This window comes from Pseudonaja textilis, chromosome 4 (genome assembly GCF_049901715.1).
Source record: "Pseudonaja textilis isolate UNSWEBS1 chromosome 4, rPseTex1.2, whole genome shotgun sequence".
NCBI lineage: Eukaryota > Metazoa > Chordata > Lepidosauria > Squamata > Elapidae > Pseudonaja > Pseudonaja textilis.
In genome coordinates this window covers 58,502,996-58,526,275 of record NC_141993.1, presented here as the reverse complement: position 1 = coordinate 58,526,275, position 23,280 = coordinate 58,502,996, and the positions used below count along the sequence as shown (strand labels likewise).

The 23,280-nt window shown below is 34.5% G+C and overlaps 1 protein-coding gene across 3 annotated transcripts in view; it reads left to right on the top strand.

Annotated features, from left to right (window-relative positions):
- The window catches only part of PIK3CB (phosphatidylinositol-4,5-bisphosphate 3-kinase catalytic subunit beta), a 77,841-nt gene that overhangs the window by 33,969 nt on the left and 20,592 nt on the right, over positions 1–23,280 (top strand). For all 3 annotated transcript variants that reach the window (XM_087933164.1, XM_087933163.1, XM_087933165.1), the window contains 10 exons: positions 839–1,062; positions 7,603–7,785; positions 8,888–9,049; positions 9,909–9,995; positions 11,626–11,877; positions 13,299–13,395; positions 14,493–14,623; positions 16,359–16,412; positions 18,127–18,315; positions 22,663–22,784. In XM_087933164.1, coding sequence (XP_087789290.1) covers positions 839–1,062; positions 7,603–7,785; positions 8,888–9,049; positions 9,909–9,995; positions 11,626–11,877; positions 13,299–13,395; positions 14,493–14,623; positions 16,359–16,412; positions 18,127–18,315; positions 22,663–22,784 — 1,501 coding nt within the window. The remainder of the gene's footprint in view (positions 1–838; positions 1,063–7,602; positions 7,786–8,887; positions 9,050–9,908; positions 9,996–11,625; positions 11,878–13,298; positions 13,396–14,492; positions 14,624–16,358; positions 16,413–18,126; positions 18,316–22,662; positions 22,785–23,280) is intronic.

Here is a 23,280-nt window from a genome sequence, read left to right as displayed (position 1 = left end):
GGGATATTTCCTTACCTAAAGAAAGAAACAGAATGATCACTGATGGGCAAAAAAGCAGTGGGAGAAAGAGTGATTTCCAACTTCCTGTGGGCTGCCCCATTGCTTTTGCTTGTGGGAAGCTGGCAAGGAGTATCGAAAACTCCTCCTCCTCCTCCTCCTTCTCCTTGGCTGAACATCCCAGCATGTTCCAAGGGTTCCCTCCCTCCATGAGGAAGATGTAGCTATTGATCATCAGCAGTCTTCAGATAGCCCTACCTCACCAGAAGGCATATGAGCTGCTCCCTCACTGTCCATCATCATTAAGAGGTTATAGATTTCAACTTCAGGCTTGTTGTTTTTTAATTTTTAAAATATAATAATTTCATCATCAATTAAACAGTGTAGTCCGGGTACAAATATCTTAGTAAAATGATAATCAAAATTTACAACAATATTCATTACATTAGAACAGACATGTTCCAACTTGCATAATAGTTTGAGAATTATGATATTGTCAGTTTAAACAATATTGTCCAACTTCTTTAACTCTCCTTTCCACCATCCTGTGGCACTTTATACATGAACATCTCTTCATTTAGCAACTACAATTCATTCCTTAAATTGGAAGTAAAATGGTTGCAAAGAGAACAGAGAAAGATGATGGGAAGATCACTGATAAACTTCTCTTGTACAGCTGTGCCAGCATTATTCTCATTCTTGTGCATTGTGGTCAGATGCACAAAATTTAGTTAATGCCTGCATTAGTCAGAAAATGATTTTTTAAAATATACCATTATATTTGCAAATGGTAATTAACCAACCTGTTGTTATTTTCTTTAACACACACAAAAAAATCCAGGCCTCCATGAATTTGATGCCCTGCAGGACCCTGAAATCAAAGAATTCCGGATTAAGATGCGACAAATTAGTGAAGAGAAAATGCAGTCACTGGTGGGATTATCTTTGATGAATTGGTTAAAGCGCACATATCCACCAGTATTAGAACCAGCAGTCCAGGACAACTTCCAGGATAAGCTTTATGGTGGCAATATTGTTGTGGCTATCCATTATGAGAACTGTCAGGTAGGGTTCTTAATCTAATTTGTAAACTTTTCTGTCCTTTAAATAATTTTCACTAAATGTGAAGGATTTGATGGGCATTCTATGTATTTCTGAAAGAATGGTCCCTTATTGTATTATTCTGCAGAGGCAGCTATTTTTTAGAACCAAGAACAGTTTTAAGTTGTAATCTGATATGGCATTGCAGTTGATTGAAAATAAACACGAAAATGTTATGAGTGAGTGTAACTGTACATTTTTTTATTTTATATATTGTAAGCTATCCAGAGTCATTTTAAAGTTGGAGGGCCTCAATACCTAATACATTAAATTACATGAATATTAGGAGACCTTAATTTCATTCTCAAAAAATTGGTGGACTTCTGGTTTGAAAGGCTTCGGCAACAGACAGAAATCTGTGATTGTGCGCGGTTTCTGTCTGGGCTCGCTGCTGGAGCGCCCTGAGCCAGCTGGTTTTGGGGCTAAGCCACCCTGTAGAGGTGGTGAAGAGGGGGGAGACTGCCAGCAGGATTGAGGAGAGCCGCATCTCCCCTCCTCAGCTGGCCATTCCTCCCTTTCCTGAAGGCGGTTGCAGCGGTGTTCAGAAATGGCCACCACAAAGGAGAACTTGACCGGAAAAGAATGTGCAGGAGGAAGATAAGAAGTGAAAGTTTTGGCTGACCGGGTTAAATTGTAAAAGCAACAACTAAGGTACCCTGGAATTTAAACTTACAAAAAATAACATCACTCCCAAAGAAGAGTCGGAAGCAGCGAAGGAAAGTGAAAAGGGAAAGGTTTGGCTTTTTTTTCCTTCTCTCTCCTTCCCTATACTGACAACTAAGAGACTTAAATAAGAAATCGGAAAAATTCACTTTGACATCAATAGACAATTAAGCTGAAAATAAAACAAAATGCCAAAGGGATAATAAAGATTTCTGGACATTAAAATTTTTCTTTTTCATAAGCAGGAAGGGAGAGAAAAAGAATAAGGGCAGGATCTGGAAGAGGGAGGAGTCTGCCTGGAATTAAAAAGAATCTACAGTAAAACTTCAACAAGACTTCTAAAAGATACATTTTAACTGAAACTTTGCAACTAAATAGTAACCCCAGAAAGAGAAAGTAAAAAAAAGAGCAAAAAAGAAACAGCTTGCGTGTATTTGGATTATTTGGTGATCTTTGGACTCTTAGTTATTATATTTAATGACTAAAATCAATCGGGTGGTTGCTTAAAAATTTATACAATGGCACCACTTCTGGATGAATTGAAAATGGAACTTAAAAAGTACAAAGAAGATGCACAAGAAGGCAAGGGTTGTTTTGGCTTCGTTTTTCAATTCTTAGAAATGGAGATTTGGAACTATGAGAAACAACAAGAAACGACTGCAAAACAAGAAGACTGGGACGAAGAAGCCATCTTTAATGAACAAACAATTTTATGTGGGGAAGAAAAAGGAAAGGGGGGAAAGAGAATGGAGAATTTAAGACTTAAAAAAACAACCAAAAAAAAAGAAAAATAATTCAAAAAATAAGTATAATACTGGAAAGCAACAGAAAAGGGGAATACAGAAGAGAAAAATAGAGGTAGAGAGACAAGGGGGTAAAAAGGGGAGAGAGAAGAGGAGAGGGAAGAAGGAAAGGAAAAGAAGTTACAAAGGACCGGAGCAAGATACAGAGAAACAGGACCTATTTAGAGATAATGGGTGAAAATCTAACTGAAAAAGGGATTCTGTAAAGGTACATAAGATTGTATTGTTATATTAGTAATAGAAATAACAGAAATAACTTTAGAAAATTGGAAACAACGTATGATTAAAATGAGGAATGTTGTTTTAATTATATACATTTATAATTTTTTCTTTTTTTAAGAATACAGTGTGTATTTTAACAATGTACCAAGCAGAATCCGAATGGAAGTTACCGTATTTCCCCATGTATAAGCCACCCCTTTTTTCCAAAATTTTCAAGCCCAAAAAGTAGGGGGGTGGCATATACAAAGCAGGTACACTTTTTATACGTGAAAAATGCATAAAATAATAAAGTAGGAATAAACTGGTTTTCCAGCAGTATGCTATACTTTTTTGTAAAAATTGTACGTGATGATACGATTACGAGTGCGAGTACGCGATAGAAATGCATACGCTAGGCATCGGCCTGAATGCTTCGTTCCTACTCTCGTTCGATGCGTAGATTGCTAGCGTCGCCGCACCGCTTTCGGCGTCATGACCGAAGTTGTAGATCTAGGCGTCGAATTTTGCTTCTTTGTAAATTTTCTTTCTTCATAACTTGTTTCTCTAATAAAATATTTTTTTCAAAACTTCACAGTCCAAAAATTGGGGGGGTGGCTTATACAAAGGGGTGCTTATACATGGGGAAATACGGTATATATTATATTGAATGTTACAACTTTAGGAAAAGATATAAAGGCGTCATACTCCAATCAGTAACTACAGGAGAAATTTTGTTTAATGAGAAAAGATAATAGATAATTGAAACAGGACAGACAAAAATATAAATACAATGATTTGAATTGAGATGAGATAATTAAAATAAACTTGAGAAAATTAAAAGAGGGGAGAAGCTATGCAGAAAATGTAAAATAGTAATAAGATATGGAATAGAATATAAAAATGAGCATAAACCTGAATTTGTGTCTGTACGAAGAAATGTAACCCGGGATTACACTACTTTCAAAAAAGATGTTTTATTTGTATTTTTTTTCTCTTTGTGAAAACTCAAGTAAAATTTACCCCCCAAAAAAATTGATGCGCTTGTATCTGATTGTTGGTCTCCTGTTGAAGATTGTTTCTTTCAATTCCAGATTCACCCGTTCATATTAAGATAGCTGCAGTTGATTTCCTTTCCAGTTAAAATAGCAATTTCAAAATAAAGTAGCATACATGTATGAGTTACATAGGTACTAGCAAAAATTGTTTTGTTTCTGTATACATAAGAGTAAAAACAGATACGTTATAGTGGTCTGAAAGTAAAATTGTATTGTTTTTTCTGAGTTCTTAAGTTTAATCAATATATTGTTTATGAACCTGCTTGAATCTTACACTCTTGTCCTTTTGTTTACAAACAAAAATCTGGGGTATAGAGAAACTAGTTTAGCTAAGGGCATATTAACTCTTTCTTGCCATATGTTTCCTGGCTCAAAATTTCCATGTCAGCTGATATTTCCCGGAATTGTAGTTTAAGAGGAATTTATCAACAAATAGCCTTTTTAGAAAAGTTAATTTCAATTCCATCTCTCCTAGAAATCCTAGCAATCTTATTAATATTTATGTTAGATTTTGTTCATTAATGTGTAATACTTAAACTGCTTATTAAGTTTTATAGAGACAGGTGACTCCTATGAAATATCAACTATGCACAGAAAATATAGCTGATGACTTTATTTTTGAATATTTGCTATTTGAGTTTGAGTCCTGGGCTTTGGCAGAAACTTCAGAGAACATAACAGTTTTGAGACAAATACATTTTGAAACTAAGAAAATATTGAATTGATTTTGACTGACTTATTCATTATAGCTATGATACTCCATCACGAGGTTTGGCTGGTTATCAAAAAGCTGATACATAAATAAAGTCCCAGACAAAAAAATAATAATAATAAAACCAATTGAAATGAAAACTGAGTTATGATTTACATTTGTCAATAATTGCTTTTGAATTCTTACATTTTTTTCTGGAGTGGAAGCTCCATATGTCTTTATATAAAAGCATTCTGTGAATGTGGAATAGACACTGCTAGGAGGATTCTTAAGAAAGAAAGCATTTTTCTTGCTTTATTTCACTTGTATAGTGTTGGTATATATCTGGCCAGTTTTGAAGTGTCTGTAAGAATCAGCATTTGATCTCTGAAATACCTCTAAGAAACTTTTCACATAAGGTTTTAAAATACTAAAACAAAGTTTTTGTTTAATTTCAGTTTTTTCCCTGTGGAATCAATCTTTGTTTACTCTTATTTTTATTTGTCATGTAAGAACCTTATATTAATTATTGCATAGGATTTATATATAATAATGCTATATATGCATAGAAACTAGAATATAATATTTTACATATTGATGTTAAAATAGATTTAAAAAGAAACTGCTTTTTAAATTTCTGTTATAAGGCAGCTCTTTAAATTTTATTGGCTTTATTTTTAAATTTTTAGAGTCATTTGTTATAAAAATGTGATTCATATTCCTTGCTGCAATAGCACATCATCAGTATAAATATCTATATATCATTTCCTTTTAATTCCCTGAGTAGTTTTTATTAATAGATATAAATTAATTTAATATGTTTTAAAAGAAAACAACTTAGTGATGTTTATAACTGGGAAGATTCTAGAGGAGGTTATAAAAATATTAATCTGAAAACACTATGGAAATACAGGATACAATGCAGTAATTACCTGAAATTCTCATTTTTTTCCAGAACAACCTTTATTTCATAATCTTATTTGCTAATTTCATTAGTAGATTGTGGTAATTCAGTAGACATATTTTGAATTTAGCGGGCTAGTTAATGATAGGGTTGTTGAAGATGCACTTAATTGGATATATACATGATTTCAATCTATATTCAAAGAGAATTCAACAACATTCTTCATCAAACTGGAATGAATACCAAATGAAGTGCCATAAGATTCACTTCTGGGCACTCTACTGTTCAATATTTCCCCTAGTGATTTGGAAGAACAAAGGGAGAAGAGCTTATAATATGATACAGCAATGAATGAAATACTTAATACCTTAGAAGATAAAAATAAAAATCAGATTAGTCTTGGGTTGTTTGAGAAATGGGCTGAAAATAATAAAATTTAACATGGGCAAATTCAGAGTTCTTCACTTAGGAAACAAAAATCAAATACACAGGTTCAAAGAACTGACTTAGTAAAAAGATATTGAAGTGTTAATTGGGTTCATAATGTAGTCAACAGTGTAAAACAGCTGCAACAAATGGAAACTTAGGTTCTTGTTTAATGATGAAAAGACCAAATCAAAATTTAAACATAGAACATATTGGAATATTCAGTGAAATAATCATATAATCACATGCAGTTGATTCCAATCTGCTCTAGATGGGAAGTCGGATGGCCTTAGCTATCAGTTTGGCAGTTTTTCTTATTGCTATATGTTTGTATCTTGGAGAACGTAAGATCATCTTTTGATGGGGTACTAAGGGGCTGTCCTGTCAATGGTTTTAACATCCTTGCTTTAGCTAAAGCACATAGTTGGCAGTCAAAGAGGATATGACTGATGTACTTGATCTGTAGTGCACCACATATACATATCTTCTCTGAATAAGAAACTTGATGAAATTGTCCCATTCTGCCATGGAAACCAGGAACTCAACATTTTTCTCTGATTAAAGCTGCTTTTTGGCACTTTGTCAGACACATAGTTAGATATTTTTCTAATTGAAAATTATTTCTGTTCTGGGTCAGTCATTTTAAGAATTTGATGTTAGCAACTTGAGCTCTAAAATTCAGGACCTTCTGTTTGAACTTGTTTTTGCTTGGTAGCTAGCTAGGATTAAATATGAAAATAAAAATCCATGGAGTGAGCTGGCCTTGATAAAGTGATGTAGCCATGTGACAGGGACATGCTAGATTGTTCTACAAGACTCCTTTTTGGTAGTCTGTCCTGGACCATTGAAAATATCTTCCACCAGTAGTTAAAAGTTCAAATTGTGGTAAAACTGTAGAAGGAGTGGGTGTTTTATTTCAGGATTTACTGCAGAAGCTGGAATGTTTTTGTCTGTTTATACAATGGAGGTTAATAAGTGGGTGTGAGTTTGTTCAAGTAATGATGACTGTGATAGGCCCATGGTTCTGGGCCATAAGTCAGTACAGGAGTTACTTTAATTCTACCATGTTCTTAGTGATTAAACCCTACTTTTATTGTTATATTCAGTTTTGGACACCACACCAAGAGTCCAACAAACTGAAATAGATTCAGAGAAGGACAGTGAGAATGAACACAAATTAATAGCCTGTTTTCAATAATTTTAGTAAGAATTATACATGAAAAGAAATTAAACTTCTGAACTTTACCAGCTTACCATGAGAAGAGAAGATTTAGAGGACAGATAAGTGATAAGATAGCATTCATCAAAAATTTGAAGGGGTGTAAAAGAAAAGGTCAAATCCTTTTTTGAATACATTCTTGTAGACACTACTCAACCCATCTTTCTGCAATGCTTTTAATTTAAATTCCTGAATTGAGCAGGATGTGAGTATAAGTAATATTCTCTATCTCTATGGTTTGTTACTAATTCTATAAAACAAAGGAACAATAAGTTTTCTATATGGCATGAGTTTTCTATGTGGTATGGGAGCCTTTATGAGTTAAAAACATCCCTACAATACCTCTAGTTATCAGTGATTTAACTTGCCAGATGAATTATGTCAAAAATAATTTTGTTGAAAAATATTTATAAATCTAATTCTTTTATCAATTATATTCTGTCTTTCTCACTTAACACAAAAGATACCTTAAAACAATTATAATTTCATAAACAAATTCTTTTTAATGCTTGATAATAATAAATTCTGTTTCTTCTTAATAGGATGTATTTAGTTTTCAAGTGTCTCCTAATATTAACCCTATTAAGTTGAATGAATTGGCAATTCGGAAATGGTTGACTATCCATGGAAAAGAAGATGAAGAAGTTAATCCTTATGATTATGTGTTACAAGTTAATGGAAAACTGGAATATGTTTTTGGGGATCATCCATTAATTCAATTCCAGGTAGCATTCTCAAAATAATATACCAATTTGGAACTTGGAAAAACAAATCATATATGAAATATTGATTTAAACTGTGAATAATATTCTTGAATTTTTATTTTTAATATTAACTTATTTGGCAATACATGGACTTACAGAGAGACAGAATTTCATACAAAGGATTATGAGAACTTTGTTGTCATATTAATAAGAAATATATAATATAATCAACATTTTAAAAACTTAAATCTGTAGAATTGAGAGCAAATTATTTAGTTACAACTTTGTTGCTAAATTGGTAATTAATAAAAATATAATAAATCTTTATTATACATTATTATGTACTTTATTTTCTGAAGTTCTTTGATCTTAATTATATTTTAATAGATGGGAGTACATACTGTATTTGGACTGTATACTTGTATACTCACTTCTGAAAGTGAGCATAATAAAAAAGTATACAGAACTGGAATGGGCTAATAATATTAGTATTAATAATTTATAAAATTTATATGCCATTAATATGGTTTAATAATAATGATTATCAACATTCTGGATGCCATAACAAAAAATCTTAAATGGCACCTAGACAATCAGCTAATGACACAGTTTCCATCTGTCAATTGAAAAAGGCCACACTGCTTGGATCCACATATATAGTATGCCTATACATTATGACTTCCTTGGGAAGAACTTGATATATATTGTATAAAGACCAACACCAGCTAAAGAACTGGCAAGTGTGACTTTGTATTATTATGAACAGATAATAATTTATTAACCTTGCATAAATATAAGAAAAAAATATTAGATTTATATGCTTCCTAGCTCCCAGCAACTCCAGGCAGCTAAATGTGATTTTAATTAACTTAAAATACAATGTGTAGAGTTCACATATAAATTAACATTTTTTTAAGATTAAGTTATTAAGTGCAGTTAATTAAACTATCTATATTTAATAATTCCCTGCTTCCATTACATCTTTTACAGGAACTGCAGGGCTCACATTCTGTCCTCTGGAAGGAGCACAAACTGCTCTTGGGACTCTGTACAATCACGTTATTATTTGAAATGCTCCATGTAATTTTGAACTACCAAGTAATCGTATAATTTTCTTTTTCAGTATATCCATTGTTGTGTAATAAACAGAGCTCTTCCTCACCTGACACTTATTGAATGCAGCACAATTAAAACAATGTATGAACAGGAAATGATCGCTATAGAAGTAGCAATAAATCGAAAATCAAACAATCTTCCTCTTCCTCTACCACCCAAAAAAAAACGTGTGAGTTTTCATGTATATATGTGGATGTTACTATTTGGGGGAGAGCTATTGTTGCTTTAGACCTGAGGAGAAATAATTTATTCAGAAATCGCCGACTGCTTTCCAGAGATTTTCAAACTATAATACTGCAGTGCCTTAAAATGATAAAATGTATTTGTGTCCTTCATGTATAAAACTAAATCATAAATAATAAGTGACCACAAAACTACTTCGGCTGTCATAGTTTTGAGATGGCTACACCCATGGTTTGTCCAAGGCTCAGAAGTCATTCAGGATTTTTCTCTCTGCTTGCACAAGCCCACTGTAGGCTTGTTCAGGTAAGACAAGAGGGAGTTGACAGTGATTCCAATTTGCCTGAACAGGCCTTGTCATCTTTTTTTAAAAAATTGAAATATCCCCAACCTACAATGTGAGAACTTTTGCAGTAAACAGAATTTATGATTTCAGTTTAATGTTTCTGTTCTAATCTGCTGAAATTTACAAAAGAGAAATGATTCCGAAAAGAATCCTAGCAGGTAGTTCTGTATTTTCTCCTGTCATTTAATTGGAGGGATGAATTACTGCATTAATGACAGACTTCTTTCTGGGCTCCGTGGGATAAATGATCTCTGATTTGGGCTTATGCCTGTAGATTTTCTTGCAGTCACTCAGGACTTCCAAAGAGAATCATCTTCTTATATCTGGAAACTTTATCCAGTATTCAACAGGCACTTCCATTCTATCCAAAACCACTCCTACCAGATGCTCTGCAAATTAGAATTGTACTACTGGCATACTGGTTTGAAATGTGTATGTACAGTGTATATGCATTGCTTAAAGAGAATGAAAATCACACCGTGCTGTTTTCTTTCTACCACAGTTGACTCAAAGTGTCTGGGAGATTGTCCAGCCTTTCAAAATTTTGCTTGTAAATGGTAGTAAATTGAATACAGAAGAAACTGCCAAAGTAAGTAACTATTTTCCACTACAAGAAATATTTTATCTGTTCATCCCAGTACATTTTGTATATAATGATCATACTTGAGTTATTATTTAATTTATGAACATATCTATCAGATATACCATAAGTTTATATCATTTATCATGTAATTTGATATTTAATGTTCCATTTACTCCGTTTACAAACTATGAACAATTCAAATTGAGTTATACATAAACATTATTTTCTGTGGTAAAGTATGAAAGGAAATGAACCATCATTTCCTATGAATCTAAAAAAATTCTCATTTTAAAATACATTGTTTTAGTGTTGAATGCCATTAATGTGTTCAGCAGCTTAGAGATGAATTGCTTTGAACAATTTAAATAGAGTTATGCCCAAGTACAAGATACAAATGCTTCCTTATATTTAAATCAAATCAAATCAAACATTTATTGTCAATGTACAACATGTGTAAAATGAAATTGAAAACTACCACATTGCCATAGCGGATGTATTTTATTGCATGCTTATTGATTTCTGCTCAATTTGTTTGAGTAGTTTTACAAAGCAGTTACTTTTTAATTCATTATTGTGCTCCTTATTCACTCGGTGGCTTCCAATAGTGTTCACCATGGTATCTTTCCGAGATAGCTCTGAGGGCAAGGATTGGGGACACCATTCCAGGTAGTTCTTTTCCCTTCTCCAGGGCTGGTTCCAATAGGTCCTGGTTGTGGAAAGGGATATTCTCTAAGCCCCTCTTGTGTGGAATGCTTTAGGGTTGTACTCTTTTCCCACTCCTTTTCAACATCTACAAGAAAGCAGTAGGCGATGAAAACCCAGTTATATCTTTTGACCCCAAGTCAGCAAAGTGAGACTGTTGAAGTTCTGTCTCAGTGTCTCTAGGCTGTCTAGGTTTGGTTAGGGAGGGATCATCTCCAGCTCATCCCATCAAGACTGAGTGTTTGTGACTTTGTGGGTCACTAAGAAGTAGGGATATTTCCTTTCTGACCTCGAATGGTGTTGTCTTACCCAATTCAAGAGTAGGTGTGCATTCTGAATTTTACTATAACTATTCTGCTTACGTTAAAATTTGTTTTAATTAAAAATACTACACATCACAGTTTGTTTATATATTGATAAAGAAAAAAATTACAGTCTTAGAAATACCACAATTGTATCAGAACTTTCTAAGTGTAATTCCATTACAATACAGTGTGTGTGCGTGTATCAGCGAGACATGAGAAGCTTTTGTAATTGTGTGTGTGTGTGTATATTCAATATTCATTCATATTCCACCTTTATCCTGTTTATAAAAAACTCAAACAGGCAAACATACCTAACACTCCTTCCTCCTATTTTAGTATAATCTATATCACTTCATTTCCTGGTTGTGATAATGCCGACAGATGGAAATTTTATTTTAAATCATTCTTGTTCTAAAATGTCAATTAACAATTACATAAAATAAATTTGTGTCCTTACAGCAGAATTGTTTAAGCTTTGTTTCATACAGCGTACAATAATATCATTAAGATCAATTGCATGAAAGCCACCTTTTCTATGTTTTTTTCAAGTATGTGCATTTTAATAATCCTTGGTATTATTTGTTTAGCTGATACAATATTTCAAAATAATTCTGTCATGTGTCTTGTAGGTTCATATCAGGTCTGGCCTCTTCCATGGCAATGAACTCCTTTGTAAACCTATTGTAAGCTCAGAAATAGCAGGGAGAAATGACCATGTTTGGAATGAGCCCTTGGAATTTGACATCAATGTCTGTGACTTGCCGAGAATGGCTAGATTGTGCTTTGTGGTTTATGCTGTTATGGATAAAATGAAAAATAAAAAATCAGCCAAGGCACTGAATCCATCCAAATACCAGACCATGAGGAAAGCTGGGAAAGTGGTAATGAATGTGTTTAATTCCTCTTTTACATTCCTGTTCGCAGCAGGGTATGCTACGTCATGTGTATCTTTGTGGCTGTAGATATTTCAGATTTCTATTTCTCTCTATATATCCAAAGATATTTAAATTCCCGGAAAGCTGTTTCGAATCAGCCATTGTTTCTTTCAACCTAGTCTATTTTGCAGGGTGGTCGCTGTGATGATAAAATGAAGGGAGAATCTTCCCATGTGCAGTGATGGAAACCATCAAAGGCAAAATATGCAGGTTGTCCCTGACCTATGACCATTTATTTGGTCAGCAGTGGTTCCAAGTTAGAATGATTCTGAACAAATTATAGTTACAACTGGTAGATGGAATCCCAGCACACAACCAGTTGTCAAGCATCCTAATCCCAATCATGTGATCGCAGCCTTTTCTGACATTCTGCAGATTGTCAGTGCAGAAGTCATCAGGGAAGGTTTCAAGTTGCGAGGAAAAGTTTCCCCCACTCGTGCACCCTTCCCCATCTTGTAGCAGCCACTTACCTGTACTGCCTGAGGAACTGGGACATGGAACTTCCTGCCAGCTTCCTCATTGGCTTTTGTTGTGGATAGTCATCAGGAAATTCTCTTGCATAACTGCCATGGTGTTCAGTTAACAGTGGCAAAAAGGGCTGCAGGAATTGCTGCCACTAAGTGATGCGGTCACATTTCATGGCCATGTTGCTTAATGATGGAAATTCTGGTTCCAGTTGCCATTGTAATGCGAGAACTACCTTATAACTGAAATACAAATATGATGTTTGAGGTTTCAGGTTGTTTCAACACTTCACATTTTATTTACATTTCACTAGAGCTTCCCTAATATTTTCTGTAATAAACATTAATCTTAACTTTTTTGTATGTGTTTTACCCACTAAAATATTTTTAGAATCTACAAAGACAAAAGCATTTCATCCTACAAAGATCTATTATGGGACTAATTAAGTTTAAAACAAATGTGCTATCTCTGTTAAACTGGTCTAACGTGTTAATGAAGTATAAAATTTAACTATAATCAACTTGAATATATTTATTAATTAGTTGAATCATTCATCTTTAGATTCATATTTTTGTTAGTGTTTATACTTGCATCTTTTCTGTCAGGGTGTTCACTGTTTATATTCATTAGCTTTTTATCCTCATAACCATTTGCAGTCCTTCACATTGAGAGAATAGGGCTGCTCAATCAGTGGGAAAATAATTTTGTGGTGTGTTGTGTGTGGGTGTTCCCCATAGTCCACTCTGTTGTGTTCGGTCCCCCCCCCCCCCCCCCCTGAACCAAGCCCACATAGTTAATTAGTAGCAATTTTTTCCTATTGATTGTACCTTTGGATTTGTATATCTCAGGGTCAGTGTATTGCCTTGGTTTTAATTTTCAAATTATTTGGTTTGTCTTTGCAGCATTATCCTGTGGCATGGGTCAATACTATGGTATTTGATTTTAAAGGACAGTTGAAGACTGGAGACCTTCTCTTGCACAGCTGGTCATCATTTCCTGGTGAGACTGAAGTTGCTATATGGGCTCCTGCAGAGCCTCTGTTGATATCAGAGTGACTGATATGCTGGGACTGTCTACAACAGCTACTCTGGAATGAAAGGCTTGCAGTGTAGATTAGGATTAGTGCAGTGTTAGAGAACAGGATGAAGATCTGTAATGTATAGTTATAAAATACTGACAGGAATGATTATCAATCCCAAATAGAGACCTCTTTTCCCTAAGATGAAATATTTCCCTTGGCTATCAGTAGTAGAAACTTTCTTTTAAGAGATGGATATCTTATGGTGGCTAGGTTAATACTTAACCTTTGTAAGGGAAGCTGCTGTGTCGTTTTCAAGAAACGATGTATCAGACTTAAAAGTTGTTGTACATATGTGCTACAATTATTTTAGTGCATGCTCTGAACCACATTTTGGAAATTAAATCTAAAGCACTGCTCTGCCCAAGTAGATTTCTGAAAGATTCCTTCTTCATTAAAATAGATTAGAACTTGTTTCTCAGTCATTGTATTTTGTTTAAGAGTAAGATGAAGAATGGAAAGTATTTGTATGGAATAAATACACTACCCATGTTTATTTTAATAGAGGTATACAAAAGATTTTAAGACAGATAATATTCCAATTTTGAAACATCCCATTTTGATTGTAACACAAATGACTCAGCCTCAAAAAAAAAAAAAGAACCACCCTGTGAAATAGAGGAGTAACTATTTTGACTCTGGACCATTTCCAGTAAAGTCATAGAGAACATTTTGACATTGGAACATTTCCAGTAAAGTCAGGATATTTCAGCCTTGAACTGTTCTATTAACCTGTGTTCAGAATATTTACATTTCCATCTAACTTCCAATTAGTTTAGAACTTCCATTAGTTTATGTGGAAATACTTTGGTCTCTATTTCTTTGAAGGTTGTTCAATGATCTGCTGGCCCTCATAGAACCAATTCAGTTAAAGTAATCTACCTCCGTTTATAAAGTATATTTAGCATTGGAAGCATAGTCATGAGGAACTTGAAACGTGTTTATATATTTACAGAAGTAAACAGCCTTTAAACAACATGTATAGTTAAACAAAATGTGTGTTATTCTGGTTACCTAGATGAACTTGAAGAAATGTTGAATCCAATGGGAACGGTACAGACTAACCCCTACAGTGAAAATGCAACAACTTTGCAAATCAGATTTCAAGAATATTCAAAATGCCCTATTTATTACCCTCCTTTTGATAAGGTAAGGAGTCATGATAATTTTTGCACGTGCTTTCACTTCCACACCAGAAATATACAAGCCCAACATACCTCTTTGTCCATTGTATTGTTACCAGGGAACATACAACATAGCTAAAGATCTCATAAAAAAGCTTGGACATCTCACAGAGGGGAGCAAATATATCAACTCCCCACTACAGTGACTCTAGAAAATCAAAGACCTAATATAGAAGGTAGGATGATAGTTTCATTCACTCCTTACATCCATAAATTCAGAACCAGGGGAAAAATGCATGGCAGCAGTACTATACAATATACCCAAAATAACCAAGTACACTTAAGATTGACATACCCAGAACCATAGACCTCATCAACCTCTGGCTCACTACCTGCTTTCAGTATAATTGAAATTATATATAAACAAATCACAGGAACACTCATGAGACCACCACTTTAAGGACTCATAGCAAAGACTGCATGCAGCATCTAGAAACCATAGCACTCCCAAGCATAAAACTAAAACTATGGATCTGGTATGTGGACAACAGCTTTGTCATAATAAAAAAGGAAAAACTAAAGAAGAAATGAAGCAATCAACATATTCAAAGAAATAAAATTCATGTGGAAAAAAGATGACAACAATGCACTGTCCATCTTGAGCGACCTCAAGAATAAATGGTCGCAAATTAGAAAAACAACTTTAAGGGAGAAAGCACCCACACTAATTTAGTGATCCAGTACCAAAGTAACAACCCAATCTCCCATAAGGGGAGCTAACCTTATTCAGATGGCCACAAAAGCACTGTAGCAACCCAGAACACCAGAAAAAGAAAACATATCATCTAAACCATATCTTCTAACAAAAAGGATACCTACTCAAGTTTATCAAAAGTTCCTGACTATTCAATCCACTTCAGCACAACCACCACAGGCTGTGAGAAGGATAATACTACCATACATTAAAAATATCTAAGAAATAATCAATCTACAGGCTATTGCAACCACACAGTATCGCCAGCACACAAACTAAATCCCTCTACAACATCTTCAGTAAAAACAAAAGAGCCAGTAGCCTAAGGGGTGTGGGTGGGAAGATATGTGTTATCTGCAACATACATAATAAAATCTGTCACAACTACTATACGGGATAGACAGAGTACACCCTTGCAGTTAGAAGACATAGTGAAAAATCCTTAATTTCACAACACACCCTTTTGTCATAAACCTTCCCCAGTAGAACTTTGCATTTCACACAGTTTTATGTTGAATCTTTGGCATCTCTAGATAGATCTGGGTAAAAATTCCTGCATATTGACCTAGAAGGGTTAATGGACAAACCCAATATAACCTTCCTTCTCCTTTAATTAAAGAGAAGTGCATCATTCCAGCCCACATAAATCTGAAATGTTCACAATTTGTGATTTCAAGGTCTGCATTCTTCTTTTAGTATTTAAGTTTTGTTATTACAGAGTTGTGTTTATTGTTGGTACAATGAATTTTCTTACAATGAAACAATGGAACTTGATTCATGTTAAGATATGATGGTATACGATGCAGATTTTGTATCTGAAGAAGGACAGGAAGAGCAATGTAAATGACATTAATTTCCTTGCATGCACATGTCAGGCTACACAGAAATCAGTTCATCTTTAATTCTAATATTGACTGACCTTGTTCAATTGTGATTGTGTGTATGTGTGGGCAGTAAAACTTAAATGTAAACTTAAATTTCTTAACATGAGTTAAATTTTCTGCAGATACTTGAAAAAGCAGCTGAGATTGCAAGGAACAGTGATTGCTCTGGCATGGCAGTAAGTATCAAAGATGAAATAATTGTCATTCCCCATTTAAAACAGAATGTATTTATTTTATGTATTTGCTAAATGCTAATGTTCAGAAATAATTAGTTAAATTATGATATTCTTTCAAAATTATGTTTCTAGTAAAATGCATAGAAATCCTGCTTGTTAGCAGCTCACTACATATTGTGGTGTACCAGAAATTGTGAACATATCTGAAAATGAGAATAAATTAATTTGAATAATTATGAATTGTTTTATTGTGATTTTCTGTACATTTAATATTTAGAATTATTAAAGCTTTTAATAGTGTAAGATAACCAACATTTATTATCTCAGTATTATGTTTTGACTTAAATATTTATTCTATACTTAACTGTTCTGAAAAAGCATTATGTTTTTGATTGTTACAGGTTTTTGGATTGATAAAATTTATTAGTAGACAATAGTCTTTAGATGTTTTATATGAAATAGTCAGAAAAGAAATGTTTTTAAATCAAACTTGAACATAGTACTGTACTCTAATTTCATGATATATGAATGAGTTATTGTCCTTGCAAGCACTTTTACATTCCTTGCTCCTTTCTTCTCCTCTTATTTTTAATACACTTACATTTTTATTCAGCTTTTTATTATCCATAGCTCAGTTGAGCCAAGAGTTGGAATTGGATGAGGTTTGGATATGTTTTGAAGTTGGTTTATTTAAATAAATATAGCTTGAATACAAAACAACATGACAAATTTTGGCTAAATACGAGCCTAAGTGGAAGCTTCTACTTTCCTTTTTACCACATTGGATAGGTTACAACAGCTCAAGAGAACACTTAGCGTACTAGGCATAATTCCAAAGTAATTTACTACAGGTTCATAGCAGCAAAAAATAAATTTAGCACATCATTGGCAAGGATGTAAATTACCAAAAATATCAGACCTGGAGCTGAAACTTGGAGAATATCCAGTAATGGCAAAATGCAGCAAAGCAGGTCTAAATATCAATAAATAACAATGCTGAATGGGGAATTCTGGGAGTTGAAGTCCACACAACTTCATGTTGCCAAGGCAGAGAAATATTGATAGAGAGTACAGTTTTTAAAAGGGAAAAAAACTAATTAAAGCATTAAAATCAAACGTAGACACACACAAAAATGAGATGTCTATAAATGTTGTATGTTAGTCAAAATATTAGGAAAGTTAGAAACTAATATTTATAAATTTTTAGTAGAGTTTTTTACCCTCTTTTCTAGTTTGTTGTTTATATTGTATGTTCAAATATTGTACGGTGGAAAAATGATTTCTAAAACTTTTCCATCATTAAAACGTAAGTTCTGTTGGATGTTGACTTTGTATGGTATTCTTCACTTTCCTTTAGTCCATATATTTACCTTTAAATGATACAAACTTTTGCTTTTATCCATTCTTTGCATTTTAAATTCAAACTCATCTCAGCAAAAATGTTACCCAAAATGAAATAGTAAAATAACAATACTGCCCCTTAGTGGTCTTCATTGAGAAGTGTATATTTCATGAACTACAATATTTCCATTTGTGATGCATATAAAACTTGTAAAATGGATATGATTTGATAAACATTTACACTAAAACAAGGGAAGTATCTGTTATGGCCTTATGACATTTGCAGCAGTACAAGAACAGCAATGCTTGTTTTGATACATATGTAAAATGTACAGAATGTCTGCTTGAACATTTATCACATGCAATCTTATAGGGTCGTGGTGGCAAAAAGTTCTTCATTGAGCTAAAGGAGATCATGGAAAGGGACCCCTTATCTCAACTGTGTGAAAATGAAATGGATCTCATTTGGACATTACGATTTGACTGTCGTGAAAATTTTCCACAATCCCTGCCAAAACTGTTGCTGTCTGTGAAATGGAACAAGCTTGAAGATGTTGCTCAAGTAAGACATATAGAAACTATGTAGAGAATTAGTAATACCAGGGATAAAGCAAGTAATTTTGTTCAGGAATGTGGTAGGTTATAATTTAAATGAGATACTGTTAATTGGAAAAACATAGACAAGCCAATTATTATTTTTTTTACAAAGCTGACATGCTACAAAGTAAAGACCTAACTCTAGCATCTTTCTTATTTGCAGCCAGGCCTCGAGCCCTGCAAAAGTCTTCTGGTAAGGTAGATGGTACCCTGGGAAGCTTATTCATCTTCTGGTAGACAGGATTTTGTGATTTATTCATTTATATTTTGGCTGATACAGGGACGGTTCTTATAACCTTAACTTTACAGAGGTGAAAATATTTTAATTTCATTTCATCAATTTTGTTCAAAAATTAAATTGTTATTGTAAGCTGCTTTATCAATATTTTTTCATTTGTAAATTCTGTCCATTTACTCTACTGCAGTTTTTGAATTCTTTTAAAATCAGGTATTTGGGACAATGAGAGAGCGAAGGGATATCATTGTTACTATACAGACATGGGTAGTGTTTCCTCTTCCAAATCCGTCTTGAGTAATTATAGCAGAATAAAATGTAGATACATCAGAGCAATTCCTAAAAGTAGTTCATTTACATTTCATAATGTGCACAGAAATACAGTAGAAACAGTAGTCAAATCTGGATATTATGATATAGTGGTATTGTGTTCCTTTTTGTTTTTCCTTTTGGACTCCACAGTGTTTTCTAACTTTTAATTTATTAACACTCTTAGTACTTGAATAGCATTTACCCCAGTGTTCATAGTAGGATTTTTAGATACTGTTCTTTGGACCAGCTGCAGAAATCTGATTGATCGATGTACCATCAAGTTGTTTTTAACTCCTAGTGACTCTATAGATGTATTTTCTTCATGATGGTTTATCCCAAAACTGGCCTTGTAGGTTTTCCAGTGGTACAAAAAAATCTATTTAAAACATTACTGCTCTGACATTATTTATAATATTATAATTTAAAACCTTTTGAACAATCTAGTTGTATAAGATAATGCCATAGAGAATAATAGTTTTCAATATTTTATAAGAGCAAAATTGTGCATGGCATCAACTTTATTACATTTTAAAATGTTTTACATTTGTTAAAATGTGGGAAGAAGGTGGTAAAGAGGTAGCTAAAAGTGGCATATTTCATTGATAAATGAAATAAAGAGAAAGATTCTTAGTTGCCGTAATTTCCCCATTTATAATGGAATGTTACTTTTTTGTAAGTACTTTTGCTCTGAATCAATATAATTGATTGTCCTGCAGAAGTATTGTTGTTTTGGTTTAAGAAGGAAAGCTTTGAGCCCAGATGTGATAAGTCCCCTTGTTGGCCTCTGACCAATACTCTTAGATCAGCCAGTACCCACCTGGGATGTTGATCTAGCTGGTCAGCATTTCCCTCCTTATTCAAGCTCAGAGAAAGAATGTAAACAAGAATTGGCTGTATTTTTGGAATCTTCTTGGCTCCTTCTCAGGTCATTGAGCTCTTGTTTCCTCTAAGGGTCATATCACTTAACTTTTTCTAGTTCTATAACCTCTGCCTCTAATTTTAAGGTTTTTTTAAGCAGTCATAATCCTAGTGGCAACAGAAAATAATCCATATGTTGCCCACATTTTTGAATACTTCGATTCTGTTATCTAATATTGTAGAGATGAAGCCAAATATATACAATATTAAATTCCATGTTTCCTGCAAGGAAAGGCTCAAGTTAGAGCTCTCCAGTGCTCAGCATGTTGAGTTCAAGTGTGAATTCAGAGCTACAACACTGCTCAAAGGATAATGTCATTTGCATTTTCACGATGGGGCAGCTAATTTTAATATTAGCATTTAATCATATTTTTTTCAATTTTTTAATTCATATTTCCATATTTTATCAGTCATCAACTGCTTTAGTATTCAGTTGAATAGGAAGGGAATCAAATAAGATACAATAGATAACAGGTTGATAATATGGGACTATTTCTTATACAAAAATAACCAGTTCTTTGTTAAATTAATTACCAAATATCATTTGTCCCTCTTTCTAGAATTTGCCAATAAACAGAACTGAGCTAATTTATGTCCAGAGATTAAGGAGATTATACAAATCTATCACCCCTTTTTTAGCTTATTATTTTATGTATCCTGAATGTCTTCTCTAATATCTGACTTGAATTTGATTTGATTTATATGAAGAACTACTACCCCTTGAGTATTTTACTCCATGATTCTTCTGTTCTCTGACATACAGGGTCTTTATTCTGCCACAGATAGAAGAATAATGAAGAACTTTCAAATCTCCACCTTTTACATCACTAGAGGGAAAAGAAACAAATGAAATTATTGACATTTTCACCAACTGGCTAGAAATAGGAATATTAAAGAGTCAAAGTTTCTGTTACCATTCTCCTCCTTGTTATTTTTAAATGGTGTCTCTCACTATATTATATACACTGCTCAAAAAAATAAAGGGAACACAAAAATAAGACATCCTAGATCTAAATGAATGAAATATTCTTATTAAATACTTTGTTCATTACATAGTTGAATGTGCTGACAACAAAATCGCACAAAAATTATCAACGGAAATCAAATTTAGCAACTCATGGAGGTCTGGATTTGGAGTTACACTCAAAATTAAAGTGGAAAAAAACACTACAGGCTGATCCAACTTTGTTGTAATGTCCTTAAAACAAGGCTCAGTTGTGTGTGTGGCCTCCACGTGCCTGTATGACCACCCTACAATGCTTGGGCATGCTCCTGATGAGGTGGCGGATGGTCTCCTGAGGGATCTCCTCCCACACCTGGACTAAAGCATCCCCCAACTCCTGGACAGTCTGTGGTGCAACGTGGCATTGGTGGATGGAGCGAGACATGATGTCCCAGATATTCTCAATTGGATTCAGGTCTGGGGAATGGGCGGGCCAGTCCATAGCATCAATGCCTTCGTCTTGCAGGAACTGCTGACACACTCCAGCTGCATGAGGTCTAGCATTGTCTTGCATTAGGAGGAACCCAGGGCCAACCGCACCAGCATATGGTCTCACAAGGGGTCTGAGGATCTCATCTCGATACCTAATGGCAGTCAGGCTACTTCTGGTGAGCACATGGAGGGCTGTGCGGCCCCCTAAAGAAATGCCACTCCACATCATTACTGACCCACTGCCAAAACAGTCATGCTGGAGGATGTTGCAGGTAGCAGAACGTTCTCCACGGCATCTCCAGACCCTGTCACGTCTGTCACATGTGCTCAGTGTGAACCTGCTTTCATCTGTTAAGAGCACAGGGTGCCAGTGGCAAATTTGCCAATCTTGGTGTTCTCTGGCAAATGCCAAACGTCCTGCACAGTGTTGGACTGTAAGCACAACCCCCACCTGTGGACGTCGGGCCCTCATACCACCCTGACCGTTTGAGCAGCCACATGCACATTTGTGTCCCGCTGGAGGTCATTTTGCAGGGCTCTGGCAGTGCTCCTCCTGTCCCTCCTTGCACAAAGATGGAGGTAGCAGTCCTGATGCTGGGTTGTTGCCCTCCTACGGCCTCCTCCATGTTTCCTGATGTACTGGCCTGTCTCCTGGTAGCGCCTCCATGCTCTGGACACTACGCTGATAGACACAGCAAACCTTCTTGCCACAGCTCGCATTGATGTGCCGTCCTGGATGAGCTGCACTACCTGAGCCACTTGTGTGGGTTGAAGACTCCGTCTCATGTTACCACTAGAGTGAAAGCACCGCCAGCATTCAAAAGTGACCAAACCACCAGCCAAAAAGCATAGGAACTGAGAAGTGGTCTGTGGTCACCACCTGCAGAACCACTCCTTTATTGGGGATGTCTTGCTAACTGCGTATGCTTTCCACCTGTTGTCTATTCCATTTGCACAACAGCATGTGAAATTGATTGTCAATCAGTGTTGCTACCTAAGTGGACAGTTTGATTTCACAGAAGTGTGATTGACTTGGAGTTACATTGTGTTATTTAAGTGTTCCCTTTATTTTTTTGAGCAGTGTATATTACATCTCATTTGAATATGTTTCCCTTTGTGTGTGTGACGGGGCAATATTTATTTATTAACTGGATAAATCTTGGTTTTTAGATTTATATTCTGTCTTTTCTCCAAGAATTGAGGGCAGCTCAAATGGGATTTACTTTTATTTTATCCCCCCACAAAACCCTGTGAAGTATATTGAGCCAATTACTTTTTTCTCTGTCTGTCCAAAGTCATTCAATGGCTAAGATGCAGAAAGTTGGGTCCAGTAGTCTAACTGTTCATGAATAAATTCTCGTAAATATTTTAGTTACTGAATTCTGCATATATTATGTTTATTTTCTGAACAGCTTCAGGCTCTTCTTCAGATATGGTCAAAATTGCCTCCCCGAGAAGCATTAGAATTACTAGATTTCAATTATCCTGATCAATATGTAAGAGAATATGCTGTGGGCTGTTTACGACAAATGAGGTAAGTAGTATGGTAACTTTATCCTAGTAGTTGGCTCACAAGTTGGATCTAAACAAGAAAATCCTGTGACTTTTACCCCGAGTGAAATAAATTTTCCAACTCAGGAAACAATTCAGGCTAAAATCCCAGTTTACTGATGATATCAGTAAGATCAGGCTGGGTGGTCCTCCTTTGGGAGGTGTTGTCTGGTCAGGAGAGGACAAATCTCCCATTTTCTCTGGGGCAAATGCTATAGCATTGGAAAGATGCAGATGTTTTCAGAATGCCAATTTAGAAAGCATCCAACTAATGTCCTATGGAAGTGAATCTTTGCAAATTTAGGATTATGTCATGTGAAACATACAGGAATGTACACTTGAGCAGATGTGCAACAGATTTGGTATGTCTGTGAAAATATAATATATTTTCCAAGAATCTGTTTATTTGTTTAGTTTTGGTTAAAGCATAGATTTATGTATTCAGTGAAAAAATTTTCAAAAAAAATCTTAAGTATTAT